Genomic DNA, 18,406 nt, shown 5'->3' on the forward strand with positions numbered 1-18,406 from the left:
CTCTGTAAAGTGATAAAATGGAGAGTGATAAGCAACCAACCAATCAACTCCCAGCTGTCAATTTTCAAACACAGCCTGTAACATGGCAGTTGGGAGCTGAGTGGCTGCTAGTTTATCACTCTCCATTTTATCACTTTACAGAGCTTAGTATCTCCCCCTAGGAACTGTAAAGATTTTAAGTCTACATGTATTGGGGCAGATGTATGACGCTCTGGAAAGTGATAAAGTGCAGAGTGATAAACGACCAACCAGTCAGCTCCCAGCTGTCATGTTACAGGCTGTGTTTGAAAAATGACAGTTGGGAGCTGAGTGGTTGGTTGTTTATCGCTCTCCACTTTATCACTTCCCAGAGCTTCATACATCTGCCCCACTGTGTTATACACACAGAAAGAAGAAATGCATGTTTGTATTTATTCAGATTGTGAAAACTGAATGAATTCCGCTTGCTGGTAAGTGAAAATATCTTAGCAACCTAATGCTATCTAGTGGTAGTGGAACTACAAATGTCAGCAAACAAACTGCATTCTGGGAGTTTGTTAAAATGCTAGTACAGGCTATCTGAAGCTCTACAGCTGTTGGGAGCTGCAAGTCTAAGCTTACCCAGCAACAGTGGGATGTCAGGGCATGCTGGAACTTGTAATCCAGAAAAGCTAGAGAGCGGCAGATTTTACCTCAAAGCTAGTCACTGGCTCTAACTAAGATGAGCAGAACAAGTAGCACCACAAATAAGTTCCACACAATAAGACAAATATGTAACAGACAGAAACTATAACAATAGGGTTTTCTAATGTTCATCTTCTCCTGAAAAAGAATATAATGTACTAGAAGCTGAACTGTACTTGCCATGTCACCATAATAAGGTCAGCATTGCAGTTTTCCATCCAAACAGCTCATTGTAAAGAAACCTGTTCTATTCTTGTTTTGTAGAGAATTCCCTTTCTGGTGCTTTTTTTGTCCAATTTATTTTGATTGCTTCATTACATTTGTATATCCCCCATGACACTCAAAAGTAATGTACTTGAGTCATCTTTTAACAGTGAAAGGAAAACCAGTACGTACTAATGGCAAGGTAATATAAAAACAGGCTTTGCTAAAATAAACTGTTACTAATTGATATGGATCTTGAGAAACAGGAGTGATCAGTGGCCCCTAGGGTTATAATAAAAGTTTGGCCCTGTGCCTGGAGATGTAAACACCTAGAGCTGAAATTTCATTGTGTGAACAACGTGGGTTTGAAAATATTAGTGTGATAAAATGGCATTCATCAAGTCTGCTGCATTGGTCCACACAAGGGTAAAACTAGGGTGGAGACATTAATGGCGAAAAATGAGTAACTAATGGATTGCTTTATTCTGTAACATTAAAATGTAAGGTTAGGGTCTCTCACTTGCAGTCATCGGGTATTGTTTTATGTAATTCCATTTACACGTACTGCATTATAAGCCCCCAGGTGGATAAGTACATATAATAGATTGTGTTTCCATTTTTATCTCTTTCCACCCAAGTTTCATTCTTTCCCTCCATCAGTGCTGTTGCAGCAAACAACACTGAGTATAGTCCAGCTCAGTAGCAGCAACAAGAAGCCTGTGGAACACATGCAGCCCTTGTGAACTGAGCATTTGCCCTTCAGTGCTCCTAACAGTGATAATGATATCACAGGATGAGCGTATTTTATCCAGATCTCTGCATTGAGTTATACCGTGATTGAACTGAACAGGTCTACCTACCACCAGTCACGGACAAGTCAGCCTCGTACCTGAAAATTCAAACCCATGCTCAGATTTCATGTGATCTAATGCTTCTACACAGAAGGTATAGTATGACCCTATCGTGTGGCCATCGAAGAATATCATGAAGCCCGCTACTTGAAAGCCCAAACAATTACTAGAAGATGTAGCCTACTGTTAACAAGGAGGCACTGCACTCAGAATACAGGTTACAATTTTTATAGAAATAAAATAAGTCTGTTCCAATCTCAGTCTCTCTCTACTCCAGGACTCCGCTTATCTCCTTTTCTTGTCTTTTCCTCCTCCCCTCACCCTCTTTTTTATTTGCGTTCTTCTTATGTTGGCTCTTATTCTTGTATTTTATTTTTATTTTGATTATTGCAAAAAACCTGAGGTGACCTTTAGATTAATATACTGTATTTGGTTTATTCTTTGTACTATTATAACTGTATTATACCAATTTGCCAGATGGATTTTACCTGTATTTTTATCACTTTTCCACATTTATTTTTGTAACATCAAATGCTGTGCTTCTGATTGTGCATTATTACTTTATATGCTTAAAATACACTTCTGCTAACCTGTATTTCCTCTGGTTTACTTTAATAAAATTATTTTTTTTTTTTTAAAGAAATCAAATATTTCTAACAATTGGACAACATTCTTATAACCCAGGACTTGTAACTATATAATTTGGGAGTGGTATATAACAGAGTGAGGAGGACAATTCTCATGGGTGCCTAGTTACTTGAGGATGGACTGAGTGCATCACCATGAATACTTGCTTAGTCTGGAAAATTGCTGACTACACTGGGTGCCACTATCAAAGATACCATTAATTATAACACACATTATATTTATCTACACTTAAGTTGCAGAGCTCTAAACATGACCAGAGGAGAAGATGACCATAGCAACCATTCTAGCTATAATTTATCTAGAACAATCTATAAAATGACAGCTAGAAGCTGATTGGTTGCTATGGGAATCTTCACCACTTGCCTCTTCAGAAGGATTGCTAAAGCTCCCCCCCTAAATCCTTTAGCCATAAATAAAAATGGCATACTAGCCGGATACAAATGGGGTTGTCTCTCAGAGACTAGCAAGAAATTATTACCAATAAAAATGATATAAACAGATAATAATGTCAACACGTCTTTCAAATCTAAAATTTGATGTAATGTTTACCAACATAAAGTCCTGCTTACGTGAAAACATAAAGGGCAACTTATGAGGACGCCACAAAAAAATAATTATTTTTCTTAATTACAATCTTAATGAGCTCATTAGAAACATTGGAATTTAAATGATCTAATAGCTCCGCTTACATCTTTGTATGCAAGGAAAAAAATAATAACTTGCCAATGGAAAAAGAAAAAAAAAAGCATTTTTAATGTCAGGAGCAATTTTAATCAAACAGCTCATTGTGTTTTAAATTTGAAAATCCTTACAAACTAATCCCATGATGAGCTAGTCAGTAAATCCAAGTTCTCCTGTGGCAAGACAAGTCTTTATTAACTGGGTCTGTTAAGGGAAAGCTGGATTGCTGCAGAGCAAGCGCTAATAACATCATTGGCCACAGGGGACGATGGGAGCAGCATGGTGCTGCATGCTAACAAAGGATGCAGAAAATTATCTATACAGTTTCAGAGCTAATGCACTGAAAAACAGAAAACCCAAGCAAGCCATGGATGGCACTCAAATGACCCATTCTCCTGCCTCACATTTCCACATACACCAGTACTTTTGCTTGCAAAATGTATACTACGAGCAAATGGGAATATTCAGGATAAATAAATGCAAAGTATTTAAAATTGCAAAGGTTCACGTAAAGTTCTACAGTGACACTTTTGTAATGTTTGTAAGGCGGGAAGGAATGATGAGTAAATGTTTTCAGCAGATTTATTGATAATCCTCAGGACAGATTATTGAGAACACAGTGACACCCCCCCCCCCCCCCATACAGGAAGGGGGAGGAAAGGTTACGTCTATTTAGTTATTATTGTGTGAATTAATTTGTAGTTACTTTAAACTTAGGCAACTAGAACAGGTAATGTCGAAGATGCTTTGGAATTAGAGAGTGAATACCTTGGTGTAATAGATCATTACAGAAACTTACAAAAGGTTTGTCTCATATCCCACTCTCAATTATTCTTACTCCCTCCCACCCTCAATTAATCTTACCCCTTTCATTTATTGGTATCACATCTGGGGATGTATCACACAAACACCGTTGTAACCTTTGACTCACTGGGCACCCTAATTTACATTAGTATAGTTTTGCACACCTACGTTTATTTAAAAAATACTCAATTTGTATTGACTACAAAGTCAAATAATAAGTGAAGACAAAAAAAACACTCTCTCTAGTAATGATTTACAGGCTCCCAGTGACTCACTTAAAATCTCCTTTTACCAACGGTTTTCTTCAAATGTTCTAGGTTTCATAGTATACACACTATCATTTAATTTATTTGGCAATCTGCTGTGTTAATGCATTAAGAATTCGGACTGTATTATGCTTCGAGTTATGCTGGGTACACACTAGACCGCCGACCTATCTGACGATTGATAAGCGTATACACACTTACCAATTCGTCTGCTCGATGTGCTGGGCTTGACAGATCAAATGGGCAGGCATTTAAATTGCGATTGGCGGGTCGCCCGTACACACCAGCAGATGGCTTATACATATTTCAGATATATGGGCCATCTGCTGTGCTGCACAGCAGATCGGATATGTATGTGAACGACGTAGTTCACAGACATATCCGCTGTACACACCCAGCGATGCACTACAGATATGTCGCCCGTTCAAACAAACGGTACCCAGCTTAAGTCACTTACCTTTATCTGTAGCTGGCAATTATAGGGTAAAATGCTTTATACACACCAAATCTTTATCATTCTGTGTGCGTACATTGTTGTTTAACGTAGTGGGGACCATGTCTAATGTACATCCTCTGATTGAACAGACCCATTAAGAGAGGAAGAGAAAAATCAGTATTCCGATACAGAACGGGCCCAGTGTTAAACTGTGTACCCACATCCTCACTGTCACTGGGGAAACGCTATGCCAATCAAGTTAGACATTATTTATCCTATACAATTTTCCCTCTTTTTGAACTGGTTTCTGGATATTTTGTGCTGGCTGCCGCTTTTGTAAATAATACATTAATCACTCCTCAATGAACAGCGAAAAAGACAAAAACCTGACATGATTAGTACAGTCTACTTGACTCACCCATTATCCTACTTAATGTGGCATTCCTTGTGGGCGATTCGTCAAACCCCTCAATGCCGCTGTAGAGAGAATGGGAAATTCTTCGTTCCCTGTCGTCCAGCATTGTCTCAACAGGCAATTCAGGCCCTGAGGGGCTTCCAGGTGACTCCAACTGTACAATGAGGAAAGAAGGGATATCAGTGCTGACCGTCTATTTAACAGCATGGGGGAATAATAACAACGTGCCTAAGGCCTGCACCCGGCTGGGTACCAAATGAGCTAGAACTTTTCACCCTGTATCAAAATAATTTGCACTGACAGCTCTGCTTAATGGGCAACTTTCTATGCCACTTTGTAGTATACCTCCTGTGGTGCGCCTGTCATATTTCAACACCCTTAAGCAAAAAATAAATTGTACAAAGACAATGCCTACAATCATATTAGTCAAATTTACTTACAAGTTTGTGTTTATTTGTTATTTTTAACTGTGGTCCCCTCTAAATTGTCCATTAAGGGTTTTACAGCCGAGTGTAGTCCTAATAAGTGCAGCTTCTACCCATATATACTGCATAACCGTAATGGAGCTATATGACTGATTGCCAAGAGCCTACATCAGTACATCAGCCATTACACTCAGCTCTACTGTACTGATGTCTGTTATGTTACACTTCTTTACAATGGGCATTAAAGACACCTCTGATACCAAGACAACATCATTTCTAACAGTCAAAAGGGGGTAATTGTTTGCATAATTTAGCTTCAGTGATTTCTGGAATTTAAAGACTTATTATAGCACGACTGACGTAGTCACAGACACAAATAGCTGGTGTTTCAAACCATATTTCAGATGGTTTATAGATAACTATAGCTAATAAAACCATTCACACAGAAAAAAATTAGACCAACAAATTAATGGCATTCCAAATAGGGTTACTTCAGGAAAAACATTTGGCAGAGAATCATTTTTTGAAAAATATAGAAATAAAAAGTAAATATACACAGATTTTGTTACAGTAATGATGGGAAAGACCTGACAACACCAGAATGCAGGAAGCTTCTTGGACACAGAGACCTGACTCTTGATTTCAGTTGTAAGTAACAAAATCTGCATCACGTATCGCTTAAGCATAACTGTCACCCACAAAAGTGAAAGCATAATTCACAGATGCCGGTGTAACTGCCGCTTGTGCCTGTAAAACGGCAGCTGTCAAAGCCGATCAAATATTCCGGCTGGAAATGGCTCCACTAAACTCTTATTTCTCTGAAAATGATTCTTGTCAGAACATGATAGCTGACACTCAGAATGCAACTTTTTTTCTACATTAATATTATTTTTAGAACTGAGGGGGCAACTTCCCTCCCGGATGGCCTCTCTGCACAAAACAATTTAAGGGCGAGTTAAGTGTTTTTCTATACCTATGATGACTGTTGGAAGGATAGCATTCAGAAAGATTGCATGTTTACTCCTTTTCCTTCTGAATATTTTCTCCCACAGAACGATTATATATAGCTTCTGAAATAGAAATCCAATTTTCACTCCCCATCATACTTATTAACAAATGGATTTCTGTGTAAAATTAGAAAAGTACAACTCTATGGCTTCGTTTCGTGATATCTGGAAGTAAAATGCATTAATATATTTATTTTTTAAGGAAATCAGGATAAGCCTCCCTTTCCAAACTCATTTAAGTGAGAACAGAGGCAGAAGACTGAACCTGGACCAATAAATGAATGTGATTCTTAAGAATTGGAGCCAAAACATCCATTACGCAACCTAGACTCATAAATAGGGCACTGTGGGGGCCTGAATTATCCTATACATAGCTAGAGATAACAGGTTCACATGTCTTAAGAAAAACATATTATTTCTAACTGCAAATTCTACATTTAGAACAGATTTGAACAAACTGAGTATAGAAAGGAAGAATTTCCTTTGGATCACTGGCAAAGGTTGCAACAACATAAATTTATATAATATGTCCGTATTAGGCTGTTAGGGACCCACCTGATGAGGTTCCCTGTGATGTGGTAGGTGGGCAAACATCTTTGTCCAAGCATGTACTAAGAACCTTAATATAAAACCATGTTAATTCTTGTAATCAGTATTCCTAGTGCTTAGAGTGTAAATCTGAATTTTTCCCTTTTTTTCTGCATTAGAACTACAGGTCTCAGCACGGTAGCACCTCTTATGATGTTTAAAATTAAGATGTGCAGCCCTGCCCTCCCTTTTTCGAAAGTTTCAACAATATAAGTAACATCTAGGAAAGCTGCATCAGCATGGTCACAATCCAAGCAGAAAGAAAGTATCCTGTGCATTCTACTGCAAAACCTAGAGAAATACGAGTTTATAAAAGTGGCTTTAGATTAACCCATAGAGGACTGCTGCAATAAAATGAAGCACAGCTTCCAATATAAATTACATTTTAGCAGTTATAGGGGGGAAAAACAACATAAGAAGACACTTGGAAATTACGGCTTTGAAGTCTAGGAAGCATACTACATCTTATGACAGTCAGGCCTGGCAATGTGCCAGAGACATAAATTGGGGAGGGAACGGGGAAGGAAAACAAGACATTCCGAGCCCATGAGACCATGAGCGGAGGAGGTCACAGAGTCTGCTATGATGATTCCCGTTCCAGCATTCGGCCTGCTTAATACAAATGAGATATTTAATGAAGCTCTGAATAGTAGCCTTATCTTCCCCTCTTTGATAAGCGCTGGGGAGATTTACTGCAATAAAGGGTCAACACAATTACAATTGGAAGCACGTCAAGCTGCAGGGGAACAATAAACTTGCAGTGCCAGTGAATTAGACTCAATAAGGTTTAAATTGCAAAATAAGGATTTGTTTTATTAGTTTTTACATAAAATGCAGATTAGGAGTGACAGCTTCACTAAAACATGAATTAATCACCGCTTTGAGTTGCTGAAGGCAGAAAGTAAAATAAATATGGTGAAATTAAAGCATTTGCAAAGGTACATGAGGATCATTTGCAGACTTAGAAGCGGAAACTGATGATCCAGCATTAATGCTGAGCAGGAAGTGAGCGCAGGGGAAATCTTCTTCATCCGGGAGCATGGGAAGTACATCTACCGGGAGCATGGGAAGTACATCTACCACCTAATATGCTATTCCCCTATTAAATCTACCCTCAATGCAGCTGCTAATCTCATCTTCCCACTCCATCTCCTCAACCTCCCCTATTTTTTTCAACTCCATCACTGGCTCATCTCTCATTAAAGAATCCAGTTTAAGCTACTCCCCTTCATTTTCGAAACACCCAATCACTCCTGACCATCCTACATCTCTGACAAATGAGATCAACACTCCATTCAAGTATAGCAATGTGTGTAAGATATATGTATGTCAGTCATTATTTCCTGGCGTGCTATCCGCCCCTCTATCCCTACTGATACAAGGTATCAATCACCTGATCTTTATTCCTACTGAAGCAAGTTGGCAATCGAAATGTAACCGCACCCATTAAAGAAGAGCTGACCAATAGGCACAACTTCCTCATTTGACTCAGGAAGTATAAATAAGTGAGTCTAAGAACAAGTACTTTGCATCCCTTGAAAAAGGCCAGCACAAGCCGAAACGCGTTGGGTCAACTAGTCAAGCACACCGCAACATCCATCTCGACTGCCAGCAGTGCCCCGGGACACTCATCTGTGCAGTGCATGCACGGAGGCCACGGACGCACAAGCAGCCATAACTAGTTGCAAGCCGAGAACAAGCCGGAATCCGCCCCGTACCAAGGTACATTGGTCGTCAGCAGCCCACCTGGCGTGGTTAGGGTAAGCACTGACAGGTCCACAGCGGCCCGTTCTCATTTGTGCAAACACGGCTTCATATACACGGGAGTAACAGCACACGGCGGCATAGTTACATCACAAGATATATATGTTAGTGGATACAATCACAACCGGCCACCGCGAATCATGTTAGGAGGACACGGACTTGCAATTTGACTACAGTAGCTTAACAGTCTGCACAACAAACATCTATGCAAAGAACTGACATTATTTTTGCCCTTTTTATTTTCTTTTTTCCCATTCTCCTGAACCCTCCCTTCCTTCCCCCTAACGCTATACACTTATGTCCTTGTCCATACACAAATATCCAACATAAACCCTATACCTCTCTAGTTCGTTATGTCTCAGTGTGTATATGTTGTTCATGTTGGATGACAATAACATTATCCGCTGTCAATTTATTTATTGACATTTCAATTCAGAATCAGTAACAATTGTGATATATATTAGTGCTACTCTGCACACAAGACATATAAGGAATTATGTTATTGCTATTGTGAGCTAATTATAACAGAGCAGTTTATCCTGTTATACATAATACCTAGATTAACTATTTAATAAATAAATTACTATTGATTTTATTCACACAGTGTCCATGATTATTTATCAGGGATTTTACATACAAAATATATTTGGAGCATTGCTAGATGGATATAGCAAGGTCGAGCACTAGGTGTACATAGATACTATTTGACTGAGGTTGGTGACCTCAGATACCAGAAGTCGCTCCCAAAACAAGGGTGATATAGCTTGTGAGTGCGTAGTCACACACCACCATTTGACACGTGTCAGATCATACTGTAAATAGAAGAGAAGAAGTTTATCAGTGGTCAATGAAGCTTTCCTCTATGAAATCTCATTATGGATGTACGTGCAGATACAAAGGTTTGCAGAAGACCGTATTGCCAAATTCTGGAACTATAACCACAGCGCCATTCCCAGCACTTATGCTGACTGCCCTATAGAATGTGGTCCACTCAAGATAAACACATCAGCCCATATCCTCAGAGAAGTGGCAGTATCGCAGCTCGATTCAGTGTTTCGCTGAAACATTCAGTGAATTGTGGCATTGTACAGAGACTGCTTGGCCACAATGATATGATTCAAGGTGCCATGACCCCCTATATCTCCTATCTGGGTCACCACATCTGACATCTCACAGGGGGCTTAGGTAAAAAAAAAAAATCAGAAAGTATAGGAACACACTAAAGTACATATCGACAAAATTATAAAACAAAGATTGTGTTAACACATATACAGGCATATCTGACACCTTGCAATAACTGGGAACTCCTGAACAATAGTCTCCTATGCCTTCACACTCATAATATGGACACTCATTCAGAAACTTCCATACATTAGCTGGAACACGTAGGTATGGACAGTGGGGGGTATGAGGCAGCCTCTGGTCAGGCCGGTGAGTCTATACGGATAGCCAACACTCTGGCTTTTTATTCTTTCTGCTTTAGATCTTAAAGTAGAGAATATGATGGAAGAAGCTGGGTCTGTACAACACTGAAAGGTAAAGTAGCTCATGCAGTTGGAGGTATAGTACAAATGAGGGAATGTGGGGTAAGTTTTGGAGCAAATGATGGATCTGAGAATCATGTGGTGCATTTTATGGCAAGTGGGGGGAGTGGTATGTGGATCATCTGGGGGCCAGACTAACTATTTCATCATCTGGGGGCCCTGACTGATTTCTTCAGTGAGTTTACAGAAAAGGAGATGATCTTTGCTTTCATAAGTATAAAACATGCATTTGTCATCATGGCATTGTTTGCTTGCATGTTTAGTTTGAAATCACAAGCCAATTACCATTATGGACATAATTCTACACTAGTCCTTATAAAGGATATAAATCATACATGTCTACTCTCCCGATAGTTGTGGGAGGCTCCCGATTTTTTCGAGTAACCCCCTGCACCCCTGGAAATGTAGGCATATCTACATCATTCCGCCCACTTCCTAGTGAAGTGGGCAGGATGGGGATATTTTATAGGGAATTTTCGGGTGTGCGAGTAGGGAGCGGGGCTAAAATTACGCAAATTGTGTCATTTAGCCCCGTCCCAACTCGTTGACCTGCGAATTGCAGCCTTTTACTATATAAATACTGCTTAAGTAGTAAATGGAATAATTATACTCTACATAAAAAATGTTGTGCAAATCTTGCCTTAAACAGTGTAGACGAAACACAAATACAGTGTGCCAGGAAAGATGTAATTCCATATATCCCATTAGACTGTTAGCTCTCATGAGCAGGGCCCTCATCCCTCATCTGCTTTTCCTTCACTCACTTATACCATCATCTTCTCCCCACTGCCGAAAACTGCACCAAACCTTTGGGTTCTGGCCACCCTGCTGCTTATTTGGGCACTATGACTGCTGATGTAGCAATGTTTATAAACCTTGTCCATGCCCTGCAATGTTCTATAATGTAAGGCACTTTTTTTTGTTTTGTTCATACTGTTCATGTTCTTTGTAAGGTGCTGCAGGCCCCTTGTGGCGCCATATAAAGGAAGACAATAAATAATAATAAATATAACATAGTTGTAAACAGTCCAAACCAAATTAAACAAAAACAAAGCACACAAATAAAGCTCAATATGACAAAAGCAGCACTACAATCAGTGACCACAAAGCAACCACACACATTATAAACATGCCCCTAAAGGAATCAAGCAGCTCAACACAACTGCAGACAACACGCTGCACAAGCCAATAAAAATAATCCATGTCAAGCAAATGTTCTAATCTTTTCAAATGGCAACAAATACATTGGCATACACGATAAGGTTAAATAACTGTTCATTAAAGGAAAGAGATGCATACACTATTTGGTTTAGTTGTCAATCACATTAAGGTTACATTAAATGAAGCTTTATTGGAACTACCCATTTACTTCCACACCCTGCACTGAAGGATTTGTCTCTCCTCACATGTAAGGTCTAAGCCCTCCAACCTCCCCATCACACCACAATAAGATATATATTAAACAAAAAACAGATCAACTAAACATTTATTACTCTAAAAAGGTTCTCAACCAGCAAAAACAGTGTCAACATAATATAAAATATATTTTATAATATAAAGTGAAATATAAAACTGGACTATCACATTGTAAAATGGTCTAGCTGATTATCACAAAGACACAACGTGGCAAAAGTCATCTTCCACCTGCATTGGAGACAGATCAATTCCCTGTATGATCAGAACCAAACAGATGGGATCGCTGCATGATGCCACATACACGTCTGGGCACCATGTGTACAACAGACTACAGACCACAAACTGGAAAATGGACATTAGGGAAACTAGCTACTCAGAAGTGTCAATGCAATCCGCTCAGTGAGACAAAAAGCATGCAACCACTTGTAACACTAACCAAAAAAGGTCAGGTCAATGTTGTACGAACAATTATTTATTTATTTATTTATTATCAGTTATTTATATAGCGCACACATATTCCGCAGCGCTTTACAGAGAATATTTGGCCATTCACATCAGTCCCTGCCCCAGTGGAGCTTACAATCTATGTTCCCTATCACGTACACACATACACACTAGGGTTAATTTGTGTTGGGAGCCAATTAACCTAGCAGTATATATTTTTTGGAGTGTGGGAGGAAACCGGAGCACCCGGAGGAAACCCACGCAAGCACAGGGAGAATATACAAACTCCACACAGGTAGGGCCATGGTGGGAATTGAACCCATGACCTCAGTGCTGTGAGGCAGTAACGCTAACCATTACACCGTCTGTGCTGCAATTTCACACCATACTCCATGCACATGGTTTAAATATTATTTTCAGTTTGGAAAGAAAATATAAAAATGAAAAAAAAAGTATATATATATATATATATATATATATATATATATATATATATATATATATATATATAATGGCAGCCGGAAGACAGGTAGGAGACACATTTGTCAATGCACAAAGAAAGGAAAAGAAGACCGGAAAATAGGCTTATGTTGAATCTCTGAACAGATTAGCTTTATAATAGATGCCCTTTGTAAACATATTTTTTTTGTACATTATATAGTAATGGCAAATTATCCAATTACATTATTCCAAGACTGCCATTGCTGATGGTCTAGTGCGTATGCTGAGATATATCTCACTCTATGTCAATAAATGATGGTCAGTTATCTGCTCTGTGATTGACGAGAACATCCAGCTGTTTTCCCATTCATCCATGATGCTGGTCGGGAGATGCAATTACTTGGTAAATTGCATTTCAACTACTCGACTTACTATATTTTACTCTTCAAGCACCTCACAACTATCGCAGGAATTATCAAATTTGGTCCTTTATTAGGGAGTTCTCACTGTGACCACATGGCCCAGTGGAATGAATGATGAAAGGGGCCGTCTTCCATAAGCAGTCCTGCACCCAAGGGATAGTAAGGATGACTCAAAGGCAGAGGCTGATCAAAAGTGGAAACCATGTCAAAGAAATCATTACAACATGACCTGTGGTAGATGAGAAACCCTGACGTTCCTCAGCGATGTCATGGGTTCTTACTACCTAACTTACATTGCTGTGAGTATTGGTAGCGCCCACATATTAGCTGTCTAGGTCACAGGTGATTTGAAAGAGTTGCAACGCTGTCATCATTATACTTATGCTGTCATACTTACATATGTGCATTGCTCATTGATGAGAAGCCATTATAATGTTAATATGTATGTTATTGTCTAAGCCTACTCTGCTGTATATGGAGAGATCTAATCATTTTCAAAAGCTTTCTATAGTCAGCCATTGTAACAGCGTCATGTAGGCGAAAGTACGGTAGTGTGCACTCCAATAGAACCATACTAAGGGGAGGGGGGGAATGATCATAACACATAATTTTCTACCTCGTGATCAGCCAATATATGTGAGAAAGGAATGTTTCACTGCCTCCATCCAAATCAGCATAGGTTTTGTCTCATTAGTCACATTGCTTTGTTTAAAAAGGTCTTAACCCCTTTTACCAAACATTAGCGCATAGCACCACCTACAGGCTGCAAGGAAGTAGTGAATCCTTAGAAAAACAGCCAAATGACTGCAGTTGCCTCAATAACACCAAGATTTTACACAGATACATTACATGCTCGACTAATAAAATAAAGTCCTTCCCGCCACCTTGCACGGCTCTAGACTAAGCTGATAGAGGTGATCCAGACAGTATAACTTCATGCATCTTGACTTAAGCTGGTTATATACCATATGACGGCGCAACCCAGCGAGTGATGTAACAATACATCTTACCACCCCTTACACACTGCACGATCCGGCGTATGACAGCGCTGTATCATTACATTCTGCATGTAACTATACTGCGTTGTTCACTGACGTGCAGCACCAGCAGATGGAACGATGCAATGAATGACGTCTGGGAACGACGGAACAGGCGTACACACTATTTGATGTGTACGATATATCGTACAGTGTGTAACCAGTTTTACATGAACCAACAGCTATAAATTAATACATAACGGAGCAAAAAGTAGTCAAAATATTTTGTTACACAATATTATACACATTTCCATTTTTTATTGAGTGTGCTGATTTTGTCCTAATCAAAGTGAATGGTGAAATATTACCTCGCTTCTCTTTATTCGCCTGGCAACGATAAGCTGGATCAAGCCCCGTCTGTTCCCTTCCGTTGACATGGATTTCCGCAGAGTTTCCATGGCATCCTGATTTGTTTTCCCCAGTAGAGATTCACTATTGACAGCAACAAGCTGGTCGTTCACATGAAGTCTTCCATCCTATAAATAAGAATATACGCTATGATTCAAAACATCATCACTTACACAATGAAAACAGCTAAGGTTTGGAGCTGCTCATTAGTAACCATATGCAAATTAGCTTTTTAATGAAAACTGAATGTCATTTATATGGCAGCCCATTAAATAAATGCTTTACCCACTGTATATTCTGAGCATGACATGGGCCAGTAGCAAGGCAGAAGCTGACAGCTTCACTCTTACTGGGGATTATCAGATAAGGTCACGAGTTTATGTTCAGCACAATACAAAGTGTTACTTCCAAAAAGAAACAAAATTACCTTATTTTTTAAAACATTGTTTTAATAATGCAATACAAAACAGTTCTTTTTAAAGTTATTATTAATTGGTATGTTTCCTATTATAACTACTGTACAGGATGATAAATACTGTATATGCATATATTAGTATTTTTTTACTTTTAAAGTTAATTTATACTTCCACAATTAAAATCATGGTAAAAAAAACAACCCCAAAACATAATTATGTAACTAATGTGGCCAGTTTGTGTATGTATTTTGTAAAACGTACTTACAAGACCCAGCAGCTGTAAGGCACACTCTGGGCAAAACAGGTGAAGACAGTCACAGTGCAGGATGCTACGCCACCTGGTGGCTGCAACTAATAAACATCTTTTAATCAATGGATCACAATTTCGCTTGCTGTGTACTGGGTGGTACCACGTTCGGCACCATGTAACATGAGCAAGGCAGCTATGACAATAGATAAGCCATAGGTATTTTCATTTTGTGGTATTGTTCATCAGGACGGCTGCCAAACTACATTACATAAGCAGTTTTTATAGCATTCGGTGGGTTTACTATGAACACTATCTCGATGTACTGTAGGAAGACATTTTTTCATAACTCTTAATTAATAAGCAGGAGTATTTTAAAGGAAACCTCAACAGAATTTGGAGAAATAAAATTACTTTTTAAGGAGTACACCTTAAAACACAAAATTTAATAGTGTCAGTAGATGCAGCGGAGTCCTATTATCTCCCAGAACACACACAGTGCTAGCACTGAAAATAACCTAAACATATATATTGATTCTCATCTCTCTCCGAGGAAAAAAGTAATTGGAAGCTCAGTGTTGTACATTATTGATTATAATATATCATAGGTACTTTGCAGGCTGTAAAGTTTGGATTATTCATTGCCAATTAAGTTTAGGCAATTACCATTGGCAAACTATCAGATGTGCAGATTACAGTGAAACAATTGCTGCTTAGATCTCTTGAGCCTCTAGACACCAGGGTGTGGATGTAACGTTCAGCACTTTGCTGAACCAGACTTCTTACCATGCCCTAACAGTACGACGTTCTGCTGTTCCAAACTCAGCTTGGACTCCTTGTAACTCTAACATGCACACCTGCAGTGCTGCCAAATTCTTAAAACAATAGCTATACTTTTTAGTTATCAACTTAAGAGAGGTTAAAGGTTCATTCACACCTACAAAGGGCTCATGAAAATCAGTTGGCTGCATAATTATGTAATTCCAACAATTGTCATGTATCTCTATGGAGTTTATTTGTTTTAGCATATCATAATACACTATGTAGGAAATACAAATTTTTTTCATTTAGGGTAAAATATGTCCTGTTGGGGGATATGAGAAACATATAAACATGTTAAGAAATAAGGAGAGTTAAGGTAAAATTTACCCTTGTTAACTGTCTTTCTTTGAAGTCCATAGGGTCCACAGGGAGACATTGGGGTGTAGGTGGGACCTGGAGGACCAGAAACGAACAGCAAAGCTTTTCAATCCCAGGATGCTCCTGTCCTTCCTCCTATACCCCACCCACAGCCTGAGGGCACTTCAATTTTAGGATAGGAGAGAAGGAAGACTGGTACACTAAGGAATCACACTCTCACACAGAGAAGGAAACACGTGACCAGGAGAAGAAACCCATAGAAGCTAGGAGTGTCAGGGCGGGTGCCCTGTGGACCCTATGGACTTCAAAGAAAGAGAGCGTTAACAAAAGGTGAGTTTTACCATAACTCTCCGTTTCTTCTTCAGGGTCCATAGGGCTCCACAGGGAGACATTGGGGATGTCCCAAAGCAGTTGTTCAAGGGCGAGAACGCTCCTGAGCTGATAAGAGAACCCGACGCCCGAAGGAAGCATCCTGAAAGGCAAATGTATCAAAGGCATAAAACCTAAGAAAGGTGTGGACAGAAGACCATTGATTAGCATATACAAGCAGCGGTTGAAAACGTGCGTGCGCACACTTGCCTTCCTAGCCGTTAGGAGGGATGTCTCAAGAGCCAAGCCTTTAAAGACATACGGGCTAGGTCTGGATGTAGACATGGACCCTGAGACAACAGGTCTACTCGCAGAGGAAGTTCAAGAGGAATGTCTATGGAGAGCCTTTGAAGATCGGAGTACCAATAATGTCAGGACTAAGCTGGAGCTATGGACAGGACCTGTGCCCCTCTCCTGTCTGAACTTTCGATGCACTCGAGGAAGGGAAGAGATATGCCAACTGGAAGTTCCATTTCACCGACAATGCATCTTATGAAGGCTGCGTCGGGGTCCTGTGTTCTGGCTCCATAAACTGGAAGTTTGATATGTCTTGAGGCCATGAGATCCACTTCTGGAAGACCCCATTTGTCCACTAGAAGCTGAAAGACTTCTAGATGTAGAGACCGTTTTCCTGCATGCTCGTCGTTACGGCTGAGGAAATCTGCTTCCCAATTGACAATCCCCGGGATGAACATTGCGGAGATGGCTGGGAAATTGCGTTCAGCCCATGTGAAAATGCAGGATAATTCGGACATTGCTGACTGACTTCGAGTGCCCCCTTGGTGATTGAGGTAGGCTACAGCCATGGCGTTGTTAGACTGTACTTGTATTGGCCTGTTTTTCAGAATATTCTGAGCCAGAGTGAGAGCTCTGTAGATGGCTCAATGTTCCAGGATATTGATTGGTAACACTGCCTCGACTGAGGACCATCGGCCCTGGAAAGAGTGCTGGCCGGTTACTGCGCCCCACCCTCGGAGGCTTGCATCTGTGGCGAGGAGAGCCCAGTCCAGGATCCAAAAGAGACAACCCTTGTTCAAATGGGAAGTCTGTAGCCACCAGGGGGGGAGGCTCATCGTCTGAGATTCAAGCAGATGGGGTAGCCCGTTCCACCTGGAGAGGATCAGGTGTTGTAGGGGCCTGGAGTGAAACTGGTAGAAGCGCCGAGCATCTTTCGTGTTACGAAAGGATGATGTCCAAGGCTTTGTATTACATGCAGAGGGCAGGAACGCAGTCTTGGAAGCTGCCAGAATAGTCACAATATTATCTAATTCTGGACCAAATAGGATGTCCCCAGAATAAGGCAGAGACTCCAGAGCCCGTTTTGAGTCTGAATCTGCTTTCCAGGAACGTAACAAAACAATACGGCAGGTCACTACCAAAGTGATAGATATCCTGGAGGCCAGGAGAGCCGTAGCTGCTTCTCATAAGTAGGAGGCTACATCTCTAATGTGAGATATGTAGGGCAATGGTTTTTTTCAAAGTATCGGGGGAAATGTCTCTTCTAGGGACTCTCCCCAAATCTCAATGGCTTTTGCCACCCAAGCCGTAGCCCTAGCAGGACGAGTAATAGCTCCTGTAAGAGAGTATATGGATTTAAGTCTAATCTGTAGTCTCCTTCAAGTAGGTTCCAGTATGAATGGGTAAGGTGGCATTTTTAACCAGACGTGTTACATGAGAATCCACTGCTGGGTGAACTTCCCATTTAGTACAATCAGTAGCTGGAAGAGGGAAAAAGGAACGGAACCATTTTGGAATTTGAAACATTTTACCGGGCATATTCCAAGCTTCACTCATGTGATCATATAGCTGGTCAGAGTGAGGAAACTCTGG

At 40.0% G+C, this 18,406-nt stretch overlaps 1 protein-coding gene across 14 annotated transcripts in view; it reads right to left on the bottom strand.

The window, feature by feature from the left end:
- The window catches only part of PARD3 (par-3 family cell polarity regulator), a 629,380-nt gene that overhangs the window by 247,236 nt on the left and 363,738 nt on the right, over positions 1 to 18,406 (bottom strand). For all 14 annotated transcript variants that reach the window (XM_088462693.1, XM_088462692.1, XM_088462686.1 and 11 more), the window contains 2 exons: positions 14,365 to 14,532; positions 4,972 to 5,122 (listed from right to left, as the gene is read on the bottom strand). In XM_088462693.1, coding sequence (XP_088318819.1) covers positions 4,972 to 5,122; positions 14,365 to 14,532 — 319 coding nt within the window. The remainder of the gene's footprint in view (positions 1 to 4,971; positions 5,123 to 14,364; positions 14,533 to 18,406) is intronic.

Source organism: Taudactylus pleione, unplaced genomic scaffold, assembly GCF_031769625.1.
Source record: "Taudactylus pleione unplaced genomic scaffold, aTauple2 ptg000053l, whole genome shotgun sequence".
Taxonomy (NCBI): Eukaryota; Metazoa; Chordata; class Amphibia; order Anura; family Myobatrachidae; genus Taudactylus; species Taudactylus pleione.